Source organism: Ischnura elegans, chromosome 5 (genome assembly GCF_921293095.1).
Source record: "Ischnura elegans chromosome 5, ioIscEleg1.1, whole genome shotgun sequence".
In the NCBI taxonomy this organism is placed as follows: Eukaryota; Metazoa; Arthropoda; class Insecta; order Odonata; family Coenagrionidae; genus Ischnura; species Ischnura elegans.
Window position 1 is genome coordinate 37,474,511 of NC_060250.1, and position 22,732 is coordinate 37,497,242.

The window sequence follows — 22,732 nt, forward strand, 5'->3', positions numbered from 1 at the left end:
GGTTGGTTGCTCGACAAAAATTAAATTTACGCGTGATCACATTAGAATTGCGCAGAAAAATCTCCGACTCCGACTCAAATTGTACCCGACCCGTGTGGATTAGAATTTAGCGTGGAGATAAAAACACAAACCCAAGACCGAACATTGAACCCTTCACTGCACTTTGTATAATATATGATACACTACAATCATTTTCGGTTATTTCTGAATTTCACAATTATTCCTCTCTAACGCACGTTATATCAGATATTTTACTCCCCGTCGTTATGTTTTGTGGTTCTCGAGGCAGTCAGTAGGTGCCAAAGGTGATCAGCTTATAACCGTGTTGAAGGAAGTCAGCTCTCCGCATGAGAAATAAGTAAGGGGATTTTCCCGAGGGATATCTATATATGTAATTAGTAAAGGTACGAGCGACAAGGAGAAGTTTTCAATGAGTATACGAAATGAAAAAAAATTGTGGAGGATTGCCTAACCTATGATACATTCAATCAATTAAATGAAAAAGTTGTCTATAACCAGAATGCGTGGTAAATATTAACATCATTCCTTAAAATTTCAAAATTAGCAGAAAAAGCTATAAAATGAAGCGTTTCTGATTATATTTAATAATGAAAAACTTTTTTGGCACCTATTTAAAAATTCATGCAGTTAAGAATTAATAACACAGAATATAAAAATCTTCATTTTTTTTGGTATCCATTATCCCTTGGTCAAAACAAAACAGGTGAAAAAAGAAAAAAAAAACTTTTCACAGCTACAAAAATATTCATACCTGCTGATAACCGCAATATCATTAGCAAATCATTCATTTATGCTAGCCCTCAATTTGCGAACATCGATATTACCTATGTACCATAAGGGGATCAAGAATCTTATTGACGGGTAATTACGAATTGTATATACGAGTACTAACTAATTTATAAAATCAGACCGATTTATTAATTATTCGTGATATACATTCAACATGGACGGATTAAGTAACTTAAACGAAAATGCCACAATTCAATCAATCGTAAACATTCGCTGTTCCAAAAAATGTTTCGTCGGTTGCAAATTGGCAAGCATGTTAAACTTCACTTCGTGAAGGAAAGTTATGATCATTGTTTGATGTAGCTATCACTGATAAATGACAAGTAGTTCTTTTAAAGTCTACATGCATGAAAGTTGCTGTGTCTATAGTTAAAAAAAAAACTTACACATTTTCCATCGCTACTTCTAAGTTATGCAAATATCAAGGAGAAAATCAAGCATATTTTAGTACCAATTAACTAACAATTTTCTTTAAGTTTAAATATCATTTCATGAAATTCCCCATCACGTAAGACCGCAGCATAAATTCAGTAATCTGAACACGCTGCACAGCTTATCTACTCCCCGGATACTAATTACAAACAAAGGATAAAATTTACTTTTGTCGTACGCTCATTCAACCAGTAATCGTAATATCTTTGATGTTTTTAGTCATGACAATTAGGTTACTCAAGAAAACTCATAAAAATCTTTTAAATCTCGAGGAATAATCCTTTTAAAAACTATAATGTCTCGATGAAACTTCAAAAAGAATAAAATAACGCATAAAAAACAACTTAAATAAATAAAGAGAATACTTTCAAGGCGTTCTCAAGCTAAAGCCAGGCAATTTAAGCGGTGCCCTTAACTAACTCCTCCACCTACACGAGCGGCAGCTTCGGCAGAGTGGAAGCGAGAAAAAATTTGGAGACATTAAGGAGACGGAAAATTTTAAGGGATTTCTGAGTGCGTCGTGGGAAGGTGAAAAGATGAGAGAACATGGGATGTGGGAGGGGTTGGAATTATGCTGCCGAAAGGAAGCAAAAGATGGGGAAAGGAAGGAACTCTCACTAATGGAACCTCGAATATTAAACCTTGTGCAGCATTCATTTTTTTGGTATGGTATGGTATTTGGAGGAGGCGACCGACAGCTGAGGTCATTTGCGCCATGAGGGAAGGGTAGGTAAGGAAGGTTGGAGAGAAACCCGACGTCTACATTAGCCTGCTCTTAAGGAAAGGTGCCAAGGGGACCACGACTTAGCGTCTCATCCGACGGAAGGGGTGTTACGTGCGAATTGTCCTCCAGCAGGGATCGGGAAATTTCTGAAAATTCTCGGCCACCGCCGTGATTTGAACCCGAGCCCTCGGGGTGGGAATCCAACACTCTAGTTACCACACCAACCCAATCCCCTTCATTTATTGAAGCACAAGATGGGGAATAGAAGAAAATCTCAATATGGGAACCCCGGATATTAAACCTTGTGCATTCATTATTTTTTTCACAAAATAATACGGCGACCATCCATGAAAAATGTATTCCCAAAAAAGCCCATTACAATTGGAAGACGATGAAACGACGGAGGTATTAAGAGAGCTCCAACGGATGCTTCGCCCCTATCCTCCATGCTCGCGCTAATTTCTTCTGGGATCTGAGAACTGAATTTTTCATAAAACTCGAGTACGGATACCACCACGCAAAGCGTCTGGGAGCGAGGGAGTACGGCAGAGGGTGGTTCGCGGGTCAATAAGCATTAATAATTTTACTCCGGAAGCAAGAAATACGTTTCACTTATCCGAGCGCTAATTTGGGCACCAGAAAGTTATTTAATTTTTAGACTTAGGGAATACCTTTTAAGACAAATTATTTCAATTTTATTTGAAGTTTTCTTCACTCCTCCATGTTCCTCACAAATAAACTCGCGAAGAATAACTCATATTTTTACCCGATTTTAGAATAAAATTTTATAATTATCGTGGAGAATAAAAATTACATGAAATTGGAAGATAACGGCAGAAATAGAAGTGAGTCCATAGTACAATAAATGACAACCAAAAAATTATTCACCTAAAAATAGGCTGAATATCGCTAACTGATGTAATAATGTTTATTTCCTGTATGCATATCAAAGTTTAAATTATCATCTAGCCTCTGGAAGCGACTTCTGCTACGGTTATTCAATAAAATGTTTTTCGTGCTGGGTAAGTTTGCTGGATTTTTTACACATTTGTAAGTGCCTACCAACCAAAAATAAAAAAATTAATATAAATAGCCCATCTTACATGCAAGCAAAAATATTATTGTTTCTTATATTAAAATTAACAGAAATTCCATGATAATGTAACAAAAATATGGGAAAGCTAGATTAAATAACTTGAATAAAATAATGTATATTCCGCATTTATTCACTCAACTCAAGAAAAACGGATTTATAAACGCCATAATCAGTGAGCTTTTCCTAATGAACAAATGTATTCCTCCAAATATTTTAACTAATCCTCATCATAGCGACCGAACAGAGGTGTGCGTATCCTACGCGTTAGGTGATTCTCACACATGATGTGTGTTGACGGTTGCATAAACACTTTTTCATGGAACTTTTCCATTTATTACGTTCCCTCGAGAATGAGTCGACGACTATGCGTTAGCAACAATTCAGCGATAAAAATTCGCAAAAATAACATAGTTAAATTACTAGTGGCGCCGGTTGAACCACGGTACTTCGACTTCCCTCACCCTAAAACCCAACCCACTATGCTTACATATCCGTTTAATTTAAAGCTTTTGAGTATCATCGCATCCTTTACTTCGGAGATTTATCTTCGATCGCAGATGGCATTGTCACGCAAATAATTATGATTTTGACTCACCTGATGACGTTACTTGCATTGGACCCCCGGCATAAAAACAATAGAGCTCGAAATCTAGAGAAGAGAAGATTAAACGATGCAAAGGACTGCGATTAAGGAATCCTTAATATTCATGCCAATTTACAACGACGCATATAACTATCAAAAAAACAAATTTTTGATTCTCTATAATGGTTTACACCATTTTTTTATATTACTATGAACAAGAGCTCAGAATATTTCTACAACACAGCAATCAATTTTCCTCGACTAAACGGAAATGAAATATTTCCATGAACTTCGGAGGGTCGTGTAAGGCCTAGGCGCGTCAGAACAACATAGAATTCAATAAAATTTCACGAAAATAAACTTAAAAGTCATTTTGACACGCAAAAATACGCCACGAGCACCAGCCTTTGAGCGAGAGGTAATTAATTATAAGCAGGAATGCAGCTAGCGTGCGTCAGCGTCAAACGTGCGAATAGACCACGCGGTGCTAAGTATCTCCGGCATCAGAAAGAATTTACCCGCGCAGATGAAATAATCACGCGCGTGAGCGATGACGCTCTCTCGTTTTCCTTTTTATCGTGAAAGTGTCATTCTCACGTGGACGTCATCGACGCATGCATACGCCGGCACGCAAACTTATCGATCTGAAAAATCTAGACGCATCCTCTCACGCAAACGAATGAAGAAAACCGAAGAGAACCCACCTGAAATCGATGGAAAGGGGAAAAATGACACTCGTTTATTACGAGCAAATTCCGTGATTGCAAGAACTGATGGATAAAGGGGTAAGGAATCTGGTCTCCAACGGATCATCTATAACCAAGTATTGGTAGAGTTATTCCAGAACCAATTTACCAATTTGGCATAACTTTGAGGAACTTCGTCTGACAAAATCTAAAAATTCGCTTGGTGTATTCCAAACTGTAGAAAAGTGATAATAACTTCCGAAAAGTTGAATTCTGGGTTAGCAGGAAATGCTAATAACCATTCGAGGGTGAGTTCAATTCCACTCTTTCTTTCCATCTGGGGCCTAATGGCCACAGTTATTGACCTCCAATTAGATATAATAATCCAAAATATTATGCTATTATTAATTATGATGCGTTGGTTCTACTAGGTTGAGGACTAATGATATCACCAAATAATCATCATAAAATTAAGATCAACTGATTCGGAAGTTACTTGGTGGAACGATTAAATGTTCATGAAGAAACAGAAACCAAGTACTGTTCCACATCCTTTTTTTAAAATTTGCTGTCAACTAGTTTCGACGTCCATTACGTCATTATTCCGATTATTACAAAGCAATGCCGTCATTATAAAGACAAACAGAACAATTGGTTCTGTATGTCTTGATAATGACGGAATGGACGTCGAAACTAGTTGATAGCAAATAAAAAAAAACTTGTGGAACAGTACTTGGTTTTTGTTTCACCGTGACCATAAAATTACCCATATTTGAGGCATATCATATGATTTAACGAAAAATTTAACGAGGCCTTTAAAAGCTTACGTAGAGTCTATAACATTTTATGAGGATATTAACGGACATAAAGAAAAACGGCATAATAAGATAAAGACCAGAACTGAGACCTCTTCACAAAATAATGAAAAGAAAGTATCTTTGATAAGGACAGCAAAGGAGAATGAATAGAAATAAATATCTAAGATTATCATGATGAAGGGCAGTTGGAATAAGTTAAACCATACTGGTTTAACTGGCGCTGACAATGATGAGGAATGCTTAAGAGCAAAACAATACCTACAGTAAGATGTGTTCCAGGAGCTTGCAATGGATGATGCTGACGGAAATAGATAGCTAGATAAAAATTAATACTTAATGGAATAAAGATCGGGAAAGCGGAAGCATGTCGTTCCGCTGACAAATTAAATCCCGTAATGAGTACAAGACTTGTCCATTCCGTTCACCACTCTTTTCACCTATTATAGGTTCTCATTTAAAGACTCCTTTCACTATTCTCTATCTTAAAACCAATTGTTTCCACCTATGCTTACATCGCTAAGTTTTCAAGTAATATTCAATATAACAAACGCGATTTAGATTTCACAACGCTTTGTTTATCTTTTGGTGATATGGATCGACTTCCTAGGAAAGCGGTTGGTTTGCTTTCATTGTTTCATTCGAAGTTCTCTTAAGACTTTTCTCAAGTCTTGATTCCTCGATATTTACCCCGCGGATTTTCCTCGATCCCACTTGGCTGTATGCCTCCAAAGGACTAGTACCGTCTGAGTGTGTGCCCTATTTACTGATTGTGGGAGCTAATTGGGACTTTCGTGCAACACAATTCCTTCTCCTGATCTTTTCACGTCTCTCCCCATTCCTCACATTACCCATTTTGTTTACAACTCTCTAACTCTCCACATATATGTTTTTACTTTGCTTTTAATTTCTTATTTTTCCATTAATTTGCATGCATAAGTGCTCTATGATCTGGGCTCCCCGAGCGTTGTTGGATTTAACAGAAGGCAGTGAAACGACTTGACCAGCTCAAGCCTTTGATATTGATTTCATCAACCACCTGAAAACAACCAGTGAATAAGATCAACCTTAACAAATCATCAATCAAATGTTATGAATTATATGCCTATATAACCTTGTTGTACAATATTATGAGCTGAAGTAATGACAAAAAATCTCATTTGAACAAGAGCCCTGGCCCAGATGAACAGGGGGTCGGTTTGTGGCCTTCTTTTGAGCACAAGGGACGGTATACATAAATATTGTTTACCAGAAAGAGACAGAGAGAGAGAATTAGTCTACGAAACCTATTTTTCATAACTTAACCTAAATCCAAATTTGTAATAATAGCTATTTCCATTTTGCCTTTCCCCCACAGCCCTGTAGGATTCCATTACCTTCAGTCATGATCTGCCATTTCATATTTCTACTTTCGGTTCTAGTCTTAGAGGGGTGGACGCCTAGCGGAAACCCTCTCCTTCCAGCTTGGGCCGATGTAGAATAAAAGGGAAGTGCACAGAAGGACAAGGGTCAGTTCGGGTTAATTTTGATAGTTGCTTATTGCTGGTTAGTTCGTCATCCTGAGAAGAAACATACGGTAAGCCGTAAACTATAAGAATCCCTTGACACTTGCCTTTTTTTCTCACTCAAGACACTTGACTCTCTCTCTCTCTGCTTCGAGAATATTTGCACTCCCCGCCTAAAGCCACTACTTGTGTGTACAAACTGTGTCTATGTAATAAAACTTGTTTTATACTTCATTGAGGTATTCTTAACCTCTGGTCAGCTGAAAACGTGGAAAGATCCCTAAAATGTGCAGCGTCATGGAGTGATCCGTCAATCCACGTCGCGTGGGCACAAGAGCCGGGCCGGGTTAAACAATGTACAAGAAAATACTCCAAAACCACGCTTATTCTTACATAGTTCCCTGATTTTCGGATAAAATCGATAATTAACCAACACGGTTACGTTCACAGAAATCAGCACCCATGAAAATGAAGACAGGTAGAAGAGAGACGTCAGTATAGTATTACGTCCCAATTCACAAACCCATCCAAAAAAAATAGGATCAAGCTCCATGCAGCAAACCGAGCAGTTATTTTCAATTCGATTATAATGGCTCTGAAATAGATCGACCTCTACCCTCCCCCAACTTTCTCTCTCTCTCTCTCTCTCTGGGGAAGCCCTAATGGCTCCAATGGTCCCTATCGGTCACGCTCCTCACGCAAACGAGCCGGGACAGACCCCCAGAGTCCCTCATCGCTCAGACCAAACGAGGAACACACGCTCGGTCCGGCAACGTCACCACGCCTCGGCACCCCGAGGGGAAGGAGGGTATGAGGGAGAGTTGGGGCCGCGGTGAGCGTGCGCAGAGGACGGAGGAGCGGCACGCGGAAAAACAAGGGCCGCCCGTGTTCCACTCACACACACACCCACACACGCTAGCAACCGAGGCACGCAGAGGATCCGGGGAAAATGAGGGTGTGTTCTCCCCCGGCTGCCCAGCGGGCTTTTTGGGGGGGGGAGGGGAACAGTGGGCTCCCTCGCGTGGAAAACAAAGGGAGGCGGAAGTATGCGGAGAGAATGGAGAGGAGGCGAAGATAATCGCTCTTACAAGGATGAGTTAGGAACTACACTGTCCATTCTTGCTCCCGAATGAAAGAGTGGAGAAGTATTTTTCTAACAGTTCCTCGTTGTGCGAAATCCAAGGATAGGCTTCGATAAATATGTTGGAGCTGTACCTCACTTGGGTTAAGAATTCTTTTACAAAAATATTTTTCACACCCCTCCATATTCATATTTCTTTTTTATTTTCATCAGAATTTTGTGTAAATTTGATCTCGATAGGGAAAATTTAACCCATGCTGAATTAAACGGCAAATTTTATAAAAACATTAAAGAAAAAGCATGCGTTATATGGTTTTTATGGATGCATATGATAAGTAAAAGTTCGTGATTAATAAAGTTCACCCCGGCTTTCCTTAAAGTTAATATGAGAGAAGTTAATTAAAAGTCGAGAAGAACTTTTATAACCCTGCCTCGATATACTAAATCCAAAGATAGGCTTCCAAAGATAAATTGGAGCTGTCCCTCACTTGGGTAAAGAATTCTTTTAAAAAATATTTGCTCACACCCCCTCCATATTTTTCTATAATGTTTTCATTTGAATTAAGTATAAATTTTCTCTAAATTTGAAGAAGTAAACCTATGCCAAATAAAATACTTGTAATTATAATTTTAAAAGAAAAGTATAGGTGATATGGTTTTCATGAATACATACAATGAGGTCAAGTCCATGATCAATAAATTTCATCCCGGTTTCCTTGAAAGTCATTTCATTGAGGTTTTCCAAGGCGAATACTTACTGCTAGCTTAAAATCATAATGAAATTCAACAAGCATTGCAGAACCTCGAAATATTTAGTCACTATAAAACTAGCTAAAATTTGAGACAATTTCTTTGACTCGAAAAGTCTATGGGGTAAAAAGTTTCTCTAGACAGATTGATTCAATACTAATTTCCTCAAATTTAACATGATATTTAAACTAAGTAAATCCTGAGTATTGAAATTGCTGAAATACCTCGCTGATAAGCAATTCTTGCATACACTTCCTTTGAGTCGAAGTAAATTTCATCTAAAATGTAATGTAATGTAAAGCACATCCAGCATAGCGTAGTTAGCCTAGTTTCTTAGGAATAATTTGGGATAAAATACGTAAAACAATGTGAACGGGAGAAATTAGAGAAAGCTGAGTAAATTGTATAAAGTAAAGTAACAAAGGAGTCCTCCAGACGATCAATGTGGAGTAGACTTGCCAAGACGAGATTGGTGAGGGCTCCCAATTCGGTGCGACTCTCAAGCGAACAAAGAAGAAGTACCTCCATGGAGGCTTCTTCGCTCCACTGGCTAAACTCAAATAGCTAACCGACACACAAGATTCAGTTCTCATGCCACAGAAGCCCGAGAAACACACGCCAAGAGGTTTGTTCACTGCCCGAAGGGACACAAAAACCAAAAGGCATCTGCACAAAATCGGAAACTTGAAACTGTAAAGGAACTGCTCGCCGAATTTTATGGGGGGATAGTTTCGCTCGTAATGAAACGATAAGGGAAGATCACAAATATTAATACAAAGAGGAGGCAATAAAATTTTCGACGAGGATATGTTATATATTAATTATTGTAGATGGTATGGTATTTGGAGGAGGCGACCGACAGCTGAGGTCATTTGCGCCATGAGAGAAGGCTGGGTGAGGAAGGGTGGAGAGAAACCCGGCGTCGACATTAGCCTGCTCTCAACGAAAGGCACCAAGGGGACCACGGCTTAACGTCCTATCCGACGGACGGATTGTTGCGCTTGAAATGTCCTCCACACAACAGTCAAGCAGGGATCGGGCAGTCACTGAAAATTCTCTGTCGCTGCCGGGATTTGAACCCGGGCCAACCGGGTGGGAAGCCAACACTCTAGCCACCACACCAACCCGATACCCATATTAACTATTTATAAAAGAGCTTGAAGTAGATTGAACCATATTTTTGCCTAAAACTTATGAAAATAAAAATTACCAACTCTTCAGCGTGAATTTATCCAAATGATTGCCAGAATCATAAGCACCCTACTTAATATCGTATCTCTAAAAAAACTCACACGCAAAAAATAACGTTGTTCTAAATATTTTTAATGACTGCAGGTACAAGAAAAAGGCCAATATAATTAATAGCTATTCTTTATTGAATAATGACTTTTGATACTGATATAGTGATAAAAGTAAATTAATTCAGCGAATAAGTAACCGAAGCAGAAAAACACTGGAAACAAGGGCGTACCCAGGATCATAACTGGGGGGGCAAGTCATGGTTGTTCAATTTGTAACATTTAAGCATGGAAAAGGTGGATGAAATCAACATTTTAAGGAAACTGTAACAGTGCTTTATTAGTTTTTTTTATTATTTGCTTGAAAATAAAATATTTTAGTTACATGTCTTATACTAATATAATTTTTCATGAATTTAAAGAAAACTTTTGTTGAAAACTATCGTTTCAATCCAGTCCTAATTTTCCATAAATACTTTTGCGATTTTTGCTTCTAGGGGGCTTCAAGTAGACAGACAATAAATGAGGAGAGTTTAGGGGAAAAGAATATTTTCGCAGAACACGATTTCTTGACTGGATTGAACTGCATTTAAGAGCTCTTGGCACGGCTAAGGTCCAAAATGCATCGAGATGAGAAAAGACAAGAAATAAAATAATGAGAATAACACTTGAGGAAGCGTGATGATTGAGACGATGGGGTAAAATATAATTGAAGTGGATACAGCAAGACTTAACTGCAATGACGGAAGAAAAAGGTACTGATAAAATGATGAGCATAATGAAGACGAAAAGAATCTGCATAAGTAATCATCTTTCGAACAGAAACCACTACTCCATTTACTATGCATGTTGTTATAAAATTATTCACGACTAGTTATGTCGATAAAGTTACCGTTTAAAGTGGGAAAAATACAACGAAAGAGTAAAGGTAAGACTTTCATGCACAAAAAGGAAATTAATAAATATGGGTTGATTTTTAATCGTTTGACAACAAATTGAAGCATTCAGAAGGTAGTATAAACCTCCAAATGAAAATCTCCCATGCTTAATTACGATCAACTAAACCGACTTCAAATTGAATTACTGGCCAACATGTAACGAAAGTTTAAAATTCTGACTAGTAATCTAATAACTGAAGTCGATCTGCTAATCACTGTTACGATCAGGAATCAACCGGTATTCAGGTAAGTGCGTTGTTGAGGATAAAAAGCACTGAAATGAGAAGAACTAAGAGACAAATATTGAAGGAATAAAAGGGAAAAACCACAGCTGAGAACCTCACGTTTTTACCGATTTTTTTGCGCCGGACACGTTGAGGCGGTAAATAAAAGGAGTGCGCTTCCCCACACTCATCCGTGGAACAACGTGGATGGATGGATCTCATCAATTCACATCCCAAGTCTCTCCACGAAAACAAAAAAACGGAAAGTTCCGTAAGGGTTTTTTCCTGATATGATCTCTCCGGGAAAGGCATTAGTTTATTCCTTTCGTTCTCGGGACTAAGGAAAAAAAACGGATATTTCCATAAGAAGTTGCAATTAATTATCGAGAATTCCTTTCACTTTCGAGCTTGCGACCGAATGAGATTTACCGAACGGGAGGGGAGAAAAATCACCATGCCACAGGGTCTTTTAGAACCTCTCTATACTTGCAGAAGAAGATGGAGAAATGATGATTTGTCCATTGAAGGTGTAACTTTATCCTCTCAACCGATAGCAGAAATTTTTTTGGGTCCAATAAAAGAGGATAATAACAGTGCAGGGTGAATCGAGACATGGTGATCCTAATCGAATAAAATAATAAATCCTTCAAATGTTTTAGAATAGAAATGATACGAATTCCGTGAAACTTCAAATTTAAGCAAATAGAGCTTGACACAGTACTTTTCATTTAATTACATTAGTGATTAAAGAATTTCTACATTCTAAAATACGATTTTTTAGAAAAGAAAATAAGAAAAACTGCTCAGGCAAGTAGCGAAATCTTCTCGCATGGGTCTTTGTAAGAATTGATAAAGCGCATAACGGAGCCGATACCGCATGCTGTGGTTCGCATCCTCTACATTAGAGTATTTCGAATCTTGCAGTATGTAAGCATCTGAATGCTCTTGCTAATCGAATCATACCTTATTCGAGTCAATCCCTATTTCTCGTCAAAATCCTGCCACAGATATAGATAAAAGTTTCACGTGAACGCAAATCGATCGTTTCCTTCTACCCATCTATGCACCTTTTTTCTGGCACCCTGACGTAAATATCCTTTTCACATCCAAGAAGTACGTCAAACATAGAATTATTCCAACGTCTCAATCACACCTACTTGGATATTACGTCTATGTTATCCTCTTTTGCTTTCTTTATTTTAGTAAAAATCTTCAACCGGAAGATTTTTCATACATGACGATCACTTCGTAGCAGTTTCATCCATCCGTTAATCTTTTCTCAGGCATCCTCAATAATTTCCCAAATTACACATTACTTATTCTCTTCCAGTAACTATTAAACAAATAATTATTTTTAGTAAAATGTAATGATGCTCTTATTTAACACATTAAATAAATTAAATTTTATACTAAATTCAATGATTGTTTAATTTTAATTCACTAAAAAAATGGAAAGTTCCTCAATTAATTAATCCGTCTCAGAATCTGCAGTAACCTTTTCATTCCTTATGATCATGCTACCTTTGCCTAATTATTCCACAGTAAAAACTTGTGAAGAATTGTTTACAGCGATTTTACAATTATTTAAATATTTAATTTTTTCTCTCGCGCGGAGTTCTCTCAATTAAACTCATAATTTAGGCCAGTTAACATGATACTTTACCCTTTGATATATATACCCTATTGCATTTGAATGCTGCCATCTTTTTTTATATTCCATTATGATGAAATTCTCCCAGAGAAATTTACGAGAGAGCTAAACTGAGGATTTTTAATGAAAATTAAATACTGAGAGATTATTTTAATATTTACTCATGCGACATCGCCTGTGTAATTTTTTTAAAACGACAGGGACGCCAACTCATAAGAGCTTGATAGAAAACGCAGAATTAGAAAAAATAATTTATTTTGCTTAGTGTAATATCGGTGAAATATTTTAACTAGCCATCTTTCAATTCAGCAAAAGACAAAAAAATTAGTTATTCCTCTTCAATAAAGATATTAGAAGGCAAACGGCAGTAATTCAGCTTAGTGAGCATCGCATAACTTAGGCATTCAAGGATGTAAAATATAATTATTATCCACCTGGCACTCTAAGTACTTAGTATAAATCGAAATATCAAATCAGGAATTAACCATTAGAAAAAATTATGATTGAAGGATTCATATCAATTTTTTTATTTCTTGATTAAGACCGAAAATTCAAGTCTACTGCTGTCAAGGAATTTAAAATAAAAATTGTGTGAGATTTCCTACGTAATTCATCCCGAGATAAATCAGAGGATAAGTACTTAAGGAGGGGTAAATATATAATGAGCAAAGGGCGTGATCACTGGTAAATTAAAATATGAGAAGTTGGTGGTTTTAAGGGAATTTGCTGAACATTTTGAATGAAAAAAATTAAACTGCGTTTTTCCACAGAATTTTAGTAACACACTACCATGATTTCGACGCTTGACGTGACGTTAAGCGTCGAAACCGCAGTCGTGTTTTAAATAAAAATTCTGCGAAAAAAACAAAGTTTAATTTTTTCATCCAAAAAATACGAGAAGTAAAAGCTTTGAAAGCAGAATTGAAAGCGAGTTAAAACGTATGCTGTATAGACCCGATGTACAATACCCGATGTGTGTATTAAATTGGAATCTTGTCTCCTTGCGGTGTACACAAGAAATCGCAGATGTGCATTTGGACCAACTTCCGATGACTAAGGGTTCCGCTTTGACTGAGTTCCGCATGCAGAGCAGAAATCCATCGGAATCCCGCTACCTCGAAACTCTATGTCCTCCATCCTTCACTCAAAATGCATAAGCAGAGGTTCCGGCGGAGTGAAAAGGATTCCATTGAAACAGGTGTCAAAATGGCGGTGCATGAGAGATTACCGTGGGCATTCGCCTGGTTTCCGCTTCGCTGTCAAAAAAATCTCCGTTTTCCTCCAAACTAAAAAAAAAATTGGTCATTGAAATTTACCATTTAATTATCACGCGCCCGCAAATTTTCGCTTTTTTTGCGTGAGATAATATTGACCCACCAAATGAAATATTCGTACACATTATTAATTATGCAAAACACACAAGGATGAGCTCCATCTACAAATATAATTACGGTTTGAGATTGAAGCGATATCTTTCATCAAAATTCATCAATTATTTCCGGAATGACACAAATACAACCATTAACGAGAAAACCTTTTCAATTCCAATCTAAAGAGAAGCGATACATTTCAGAACCTTTCAAACGAAGAAATTCAATTAAGTCGCATTGAAGGAAATAAAACCTTCAGAATACAGAAATACACATGCGGTAAAGTTAATAAAGGTCTTCTTGCAAAAAAAGAGAAAATCACTGAAAATTTTATACTGCACCTGTGATCATCATTCACATATCTCAAATATTTGATCACTAATAATGAAATGTTAAGAGCCAATAAAGGGAATAGGTATGAACAAAATAACGAAAATGGCGTTAACTTGTTAACTCAACTTGAGACATTCCAGAACATAAAGCTTTGTGCACAAGGTGCTCAAGGTACTAAGCAGTGGCGATTCTATGGGTGTGGGGTCCTAAAGGGTCTCTAGGGTATCCGATTTGCACTAGATAGAATGGTAATTTTTTTTCGAACCCCCACTACTGCTGGAAGATTACACCCTCTTAGTCCCCCCAGTTGTCCCTATCCTGAATCCACCACTGGTACTAAGTATCACTCGTAATATTGAATGAGGAATTAACCGTTGGAAGAAATAATGATAAAAATATTATTTTCCAATTCTGGTTTAATTAAAGTGGGAATGTTCACTTTTCTTTCTTTATCATGGTTTTCACTTTATGCCTCTGATCATAGCACATCTGGAAACTTACGCAGCCATTGGAAGCATGAAGAGCGTCAGCTTCAAATACGGAATCTATCAACCACGTATTTGAGTTTCAATTATGTGTATGAGTCTTCAAGAAATTAAAGATGTACAATAACGCTAGTAAGCGAGCATCTTTGAGCCAAGAAGACCGGAAGGAAGAGCAACAAGAAGACTTGGAAGACAATCTAAGTTTTAGCACTTGGCCAAAATAATTATGGATTCAACAACTGCCTTACCATAGATTGTGGATATTTTGTACCATGCTTGGCCGGCTTCGGTGGTGGCGGGGTGAAGTGTTCGCCTTCCGAACTGAAGGCCGCGGACTGGAATCCCGCCTGGGTAGGTTGCCCCTATCCAGGGCATAGATATTCGTGTACGCATAATCGCTAAATGTTACAAAACACGATCCAAAGGTCAAATAGCGCTCGTTTTCGGTAATGTAGTGATAAATAAAATTTTCTGATTATGGAACGTAAATTTTGACTGCCAAATAATGAGATAAGTCCATTCCATAAAATTAGGCAATCGTCTTCTCTTTTTCTTAATTTACTTTAATCCTTAATTGCTAAGACTCAGGAAAAATCTCAAAAATGGCTAAATTTAAATCACCATACCCTAAAAAACACGAATAACTACGGAATATATGGGAAAGAGTAAGCGAAGATAATTAATTTAGGGAGATAGAATAATATTTTGCAGGCTTCTGCGCCATGTCGTGTCGTACCCCAAAACCCCAATAAAATGAAAATCATGCCAAGGCTTGGATAAATGCAACAATGGGGAAACGGGAATCTTTAACTGCATTTGTGAGGTTTTGTAAACTGTGTACGTCACGGAGAGACAACACTAAATAACTACCTCCATTATAACAAGTTTCATCCTGGAGAAAAATAAAATGGGGGAATTCCGAGGTGGAGGAGATATGCATTTAACAGAATACGTGACAAATTTAAGTCTCGATGATATGAAGAAGAGAAACTCGGAAGGTATATTTGCATAATTTTTATGACCTTAAGTTATTACTTCTTTTAAGATATCAAATGGCGTAAGATCAGGTATAGGGAATTGGCAAAGATATTTCTATCAACAAGCGAAAATCTGAACCTAGGTCCTTAGAAAGAAGCAAATGATTATTCTATCTACGACGCTAAACCAATCCGATAGTGCTTCCATCTTCAGTGACGGAGCGAAGTACGTTGTTGCCTTGTTGTTCGGGGAGGCGTTGAAAGCTGACCTGATTTCAACCATTAAGGATAACTACGTGGAGTCGCCGGAAGGTTTGACGAGAGTGATACGACGTCGAAAATTGCGTGATATTGACTAGAAGTACCCGGGTAATAGATTTATAACATCTCCGTCGGACGGAGATCGGTAATAGAAAAGTTTTTCAAACATCACCAAAACGGATCACCATTATCTTCTCAGAAAACCCTTCAATCCAAGAGGATTCAAACAAGTTGTGTTAATTCGGATCAAAAACACATTTACCAAATTAATGGCGAGGGTACTTGCATATTGCTAAGTCTCTTGAAGAATACATTTTGATGGTACATAAATTTCTCTGTTACAAATTTTTCGATGACATCCATCCATTCATTTGTTCGTATTCTTTTGACTTTTTCCTACGCCCGTCAACGTGATAAGCCTTTACTATGGATATTCGACTTATTTACCGAATGGGTATATCACTGGACTAAGAATTATAAGGTTCTGTGTCGAATACTAGGTGTAGCCTTTAGGACACCTCTAAAATAGCCGCTTTGCAATTTTTTCCAATAGCCAGAACTTTTTTAAATTGCATAGCAAATAAAAATTCACTCGCTCTCCTGTGCTAAATGAATGACTTAAACGCGCAAATCTGATCTATATATCTAACATCTATTTCCATCAATCAAACCTTCTGTAAATTTTATTATTCTACTGATATGTATGGTTGATGCACCGGTGAAGAGATATGAGATTACTTTTTTTATTCTCTCATCAGGATGACAATTGAGACCCTTTCAACAGCCGTGCTCCAACTCCAAATTCATCAGTAGGAATGGACGCATGTAAGCTCTTTCTTCACAATTCAACAATTTATTTTGGATGACACACCGGAGGAAAGGGTAGCACTCGGACAGATTATTTGCCATATACTTCAACAAATAGCCAAATAGTAACCAATTGGCAACTGAATTTCAATTTCCCAGCCAATAAATTGAAAATTGTACCCAAGCAGAAAAATTATGACGAACTCAACAAAAATCAATCCATCAAACCTTTACCCCTCAATATAAAAAGAATCAATCAACGTGGGGTGATATTGTTTTAAGAGACAAGAAAGAAAATATTAGCCTAATCCTCTAAAATGAAATCACTAATAACTATGTGCTACCGTCGGTAAGGCTAGTTTCATACGGAACACGACACACAAATTTTACTCAACATACGGCAGTGCCTAATTTTAAATTTTATTTATTCCTTCAGCAATACATGAAGTACACTACTCTTCACCCTATCCTTGAATGGCATTCCCTTATGCTCTAAGTCTACTATTTCTTCCTTGAAAATAAATATAAGGAATCTCACTCAGTGTATCAACCTGAAGATCAGTTTTAATAGGTGACGGCAGATCTCTCCCCGTCGTTCTACAACACAGGCATGCGAACTTCGCCCACCCAGGGTAGGAGGAGCCATTTTCCATGGACCACCTCGAACTACAATGGCTTGGAGGTGTGGTAAGGCTTGAAAATTGGGACCCTTTCCTAAGAATCTAAGCACGCAATGCACTACGAGCCTATTACACTCCCCTAAAATAATTATAACAGAACAGAAATATCTGCATCGACTAAAAGAAATTTGAACCGATGGATAGGAAAACTATAATTTCCAAACCACGCCGTTTCTGTAGAGTAAGCGCGGAGTCACGCGGTGTCCCACCTGGAGCGTATCCTGGTATACAACCGTTTATTTCAACCAAAGGATGTACGGCTCACTCATCACTAAGCCACAGACGTAAAACTAGCGGATGCTTATGGCAGGTTTCTTCCATGACTCATTGTGTACTTCAAGGAGTTTTATTCATGGGGTCCCAAAGATTTAACCGAGTTAGAACCAAGATGCCTTAGATCAGTAGTCAAGTACTCTATTTACTAAACTGTTATTCTCTAAGAGTGAGGAATAAAAACTTGGGATGTGCGAGTAGCACTTTTTGATCTCGAGTCGAGTCGAAAACTACTCGCGAGTATCGAGTCGAGCCAAGTATTTCTGGGCCAGGCAATTTAACAATGCATGCTCCATCGTAATCTCATTTGTCCGATCCCCTGGTGAATTTTCTAATCTGATTCCTTAGCCTGATGTAAAAAAAATTATAATGAGGAACGTTGATGGTAATTGTGTCAAAAACGGGAAAGACCGGCGTTGTCCGCCAAAACCTTAAAGTTGTACATTTTAATTTCTCTCATAAATCTAGACAATTTTACCCTATTCTCTCGGCGTTTGAATTAAGAAAGTAGGGTAGGGCACAAAAGTATCGCATAAGAAAGTATGAGCGATGCAGCGGTCCACTCGGATTACTCCGAGTACGCCGCCGGGTCGGTAGTCCGGTCGCGGCTGACGAAATGGTATTCGGAGCCCCCGTCGACAACTATTGTGGTTGACTGCTACGTATACAACAAGCTGAAATTCCCAGGCCAAGGCATTAGAACGACGTATGGAATTCAAAAATGATATCATTACATGAATTATAGCGCTTCCAGTCGGCAAATTTTGGTACTTACTGGCCTCGAAAGCTCTGTAACCGAAACTACTAGACTCGAGATCCGTAATGCAACTGGAAACACTCGAGTCGAGTATCAACTACTCGACCCGACTCGAATTTTCGAGTACTCGCACATCGCTAATAAAAACGTTACGAAATGTCCCCAGTGAGAAGCATTAACTTAAGCCCAAGGAGGTGTTAGTACATTCAACAAACTAAAACTGCCAAATCACGGCGATCCCGGAGAAAACATGGAAGATAACAGAGCCGAAACATCAATACCAACCAAAATATATTTCAACCAAGGATTCAGCAAACGCGAGCACGTATCCTCAAGAATAAACAAGCGGTCGCAAAGTGAGTCAATAGGGGGGGACACTTTATACCCAGCCATTGGTTTGGAGAGGTGGAGGTAAAAATTACCCCAGACTACGCCACAGGCGTGCGAATTTCTCTCATTAAGGAATCAGGGGGTGCAATTCCTTACCAAAGGGCCATCTCGTAAATAAAGGTTTTTTAATAATGATGCCCAATGGCATAATCTGGGTTTCAATTAGATGAGTAGAGAAATACTTTACTCAGTAGGGTACCACGATCACCTATCAGTGAAATCAGCAGATCTACCAAACAAGATAAATTTCAACCAAGATTCCACGGAGAAGTAATAGATTTCAACAAAATGAAGCAAACAAACCACGCCATTACAACTACGAGCCGAGTATATGATGAACCGAAGTAATAATAATAATAATATGGTTTGTTAACGGGCATAGAAACCCAGAACAAAATTACAATACATAAAAAATATAAGCCAATAAAATAGTATAAAAAAGAAAAGATATACATAACTTCATAATATCATGCAATCAAAATTCAAAAGAAAGACTATTACAAAAGAAGACATGATGTGAATACAAAATCGCCAAGGCTCACAAAAAGTAATTTTGAAGAAAGCAATAATTATAAAGGTATCTCACAATTACCTAACTGTTGGCTTAACAATGTCATTCACACACTTGATCGTATTTTTTCACTTCTTACGCCCATCAACACGATAACTCCGTGCTATCGAAATTAGACACATGCTGACCTACTGGGTGTATTACCCAGATTCCATACCAAGGTAGCCTTATTAAACAAACCGTATAGCTTGAAAAAAAAAAAACGCGTGGTCGCGATGCGTCGTACCTTGGGAAGATCGTGACCCCCTCTCCCACACTGGGTGTGACACCCAGGTCCTAATTATCTCATCAAGTGTGTTCTCAATACCTTTTGGTTGCTGTAATAAACAAACCGTGTAGCTGTATAAAAGAAGCGCGCGGTCGCGATGCGTCGTACTTTGAGAAGATCGTGACTCCCTCTCCCCCGCCCGTGGGCGTACATATATTCTCCTCGACATATTTTGGTCCCTATTGACCACCATTCACTATCACGTTCGTATTATTTTTACTTCCTCCGTTTCCTCACGCCCTTCAAGATGATAACTCCGTGCTACTGCCGAAATTAGGCACATACTATTGGGTGTATCACCCACGTTTCATTCCAGGTGTAGTCTTAATAAACAAACCTTGTATTGGATGTGATAAACAAACCGTGTATCATTATAAAAGACGCGCGTGGTCGCGATGCGTAGATTCTCGACAGGATCGTGGCTCTCTCTCCCCCCCCCCCACCTACTGGGTGTATCACCCAGGTCCCGGTTTCCACACCAATTGTAGCCTTAACGACTAAACCTTGATAGAGTAGATTTGGTGTAGCTTTATAGAACAAGCGCGTGGTCGTACCTTGAGAATATCTCTTCCCCTACCTATTGGATGTATCATACGGATTCAATACCAGGTGTGGCCTTAACAAACAAACCTCGTGGTAGATAAGACAGACAAACTATGTAGCTTCATAAAAGAAGCGCTTGGTGCGTCGCACCCCGAGATGACGGAGGCTCCCTCTCCCCCTAACTACTGTGTGTACCACCCAGATTCCATACCAGCTATAACCTTAATCAACAAACCGAGTAGCTTCATAAAACAAGCGCGTGGTCGCGATGCGCCGTACCTTGAGAAGCTCGGGGCCCCCATTTTTTACTTGCTATCTCTTCTTATGCTCCACAGCCTAATAACTCTGCTTTATCGAAATTAGACACATAGTAACGTAGTAGGTATATCACAAATATCCCAGGTTCTCTAACCGGTGTGGCCTCATAAAAAAACCTTGTGGTAGAAGTAATCGTAAGTAATCGTGTGGTAGAAGTAACAAACCGTGTAACTTTATAAAAGAAGCGCGTGGTGCGTCGTATCTCGAGAAGGCCCTATCCCCCGATCCTCTCCCCCAACCCATTGGGCGTATTATCCAAGTTCCATACCAGGTGTAGCCTTAATGAACAAACCTGGAGGTAGATGTGATAGACAAAGCGTGGTCGTACCTTGAGAAGATCGTGGCTCCGTCTCCCCCGCCCGGGGGCGACGAGGAGTGGGACGAGGAGGGCGGCGACGGGACGCCGGTCACCGCCGCGGCCGCCGCTCGCCCCCCGCCCCCTCCGCCGCCCACCTCCATCCTCCCCGGCCGAACCTCGGACCTGCGAAGAAGAGCAGCACTCCCGCGCCGCCGGCCACCACAACCACCGCCGCCGGCCGCCGCACCACCGCCTCCTCCCGGCCGGCCACCCGCACCCTTCCCGCTTCCTTCCCAACACCCGGGGGCGGCGAGGCGGACTCACTATCATCCCCACGCGACCGCGGCTCGGAGGGAGCGCGGGGCGGCTCCTCTGGACTGTCGAAGGACCCTCGGAGAGACGATAAACCCAACGACAACACGCTGCCACCACTTGACGACGAAAACGACAACAAAAACAAAAGCTCCCTCACGCGTAGCTTCCTGAAACCAACTCCCGGACGCCGAACTAACGTAACAAAAACAGCACCACCACCAGAAGAAACACCAACCGCCTCCGATTAATCCGTCAGGTCTTCAACAATCAGCGCCGACATTCTTAGGGGAAAAACCCGCGGTCACGACGCACCATCACAGGGGAGAAATCCTTCGGGTTCTTCGGCCGCCCGCAGCGAAAGGGCGTAGCCATCCAGCAAACACGAACAAAACCACGGCGGAAGAGTTATACAGAGGGGAGGAAAGGATTTTCTCGATGGTCTATCAGTCCAGGAGGAAAAAAATGTTCCAATTTTAAAGAGTGTAATATTTATCCAGGCTCTAGGCAACGCTATGGGATTGATATTTTTTTGTTAACGGAACAAACGGAGCGTGGGGTTTGTGGTCGCGTGATTTTGTGTACATGCAAATATGAGTACATATATATATCCATGTGATAACTTCCTTGCCTTCCGTATCCCTTCCTCCCCTCTAATTAAAGCGTGTGTACAAATATATCCTGGGCTGTACCGTGGACTCTGGGTGAGGTGCACACGCATGAAAAAGGGCCAACCCTCCACCACACACCACAACAACAACAACAAGCCGTGCTCGATGTAACACGCCCTCCGTCCCGGCACTCCGCCGCGAAACTGCTCTCAAAACTCAATCCACCCCCTTGCCTCTACCACCCTCTCTCTAACTTACTCCAGGGAAGGAAAATGAGGGGAAAAGCAGAGGGGGAGGAGAGGGATCGGTAAGGGTTTTCCCAGCGCGAGGGGGGTTGAGCGGGGGTACGCAGAGGAGAGAGGCGGGGGAGGGGAGGACCCTGTGCCTCACTCCTGGGAGAGAGAAGAGGGGGGAGGAGTACGGGAGTGTGACGTCACGATTTGAGCGGATTCGGCGCCGTGAGCACGTTGCAAGGGAGAGTGAGAGAGAGAGAGGGGAGGGGGAGGAAGAAAGAGTGGGGGGAGAGGGGAAAGGGGAGGTGGGGGAGGGGCTTTCGACAATCGAACAGCGAGCGGTCTCATTCAAAAAGACGATCACGTCGCAACCGCCCCGCATTCCATACACGATCCAAACCCGAGATCGTAACCTACTACCATGGTCCTGCCTATTACACTGAGGTGATTGTACACATTTTTTGGAATTTTCTGATAACGATAAAATAGGGAAAATATCCCCGCATTGTCCATTTTTTTTGCGTCGCCTAATTCTCGAGTCATCAGCTATGAATCACTGTAAGTCAATGCAGTAGCGTGGTCAGGATTTTGAAATGGGGGCTAACCGAAGATTTTGGGGCCCTTCCTTTATTTATTGAGGCCATTTTACTCGTTTCTGGCGCCTCTTTTAAAAGCAAAAGGGGGGGCTGTGATCCGGAAACCCCAACCTCCG

At 39.8% G+C, this 22,732-nt stretch overlaps 1 protein-coding gene across 1 annotated transcript in view; it reads right to left on the reverse strand.

Annotated features, from left to right (window-relative positions):
• The window catches only part of LOC124158736 (ecdysone-induced protein 78C), a 522,961-nt gene extending 501,864 nt beyond the window's left edge, over nt 1-21,097 (reverse strand). The window contains exon 1 of the mRNA XM_046534004.1: nt 20,895-21,097. Within this exon, the coding sequence (XP_046389960.1) occupies nt 20,895-21,025 (131 nt within the window). The 5' untranslated portion in view covers nt 21,026-21,097. The remainder of the gene's footprint in view (nt 1-20,894) is intronic.
• Nucleotides 21,098-22,732: the final 1,635 nt, after the last annotated feature.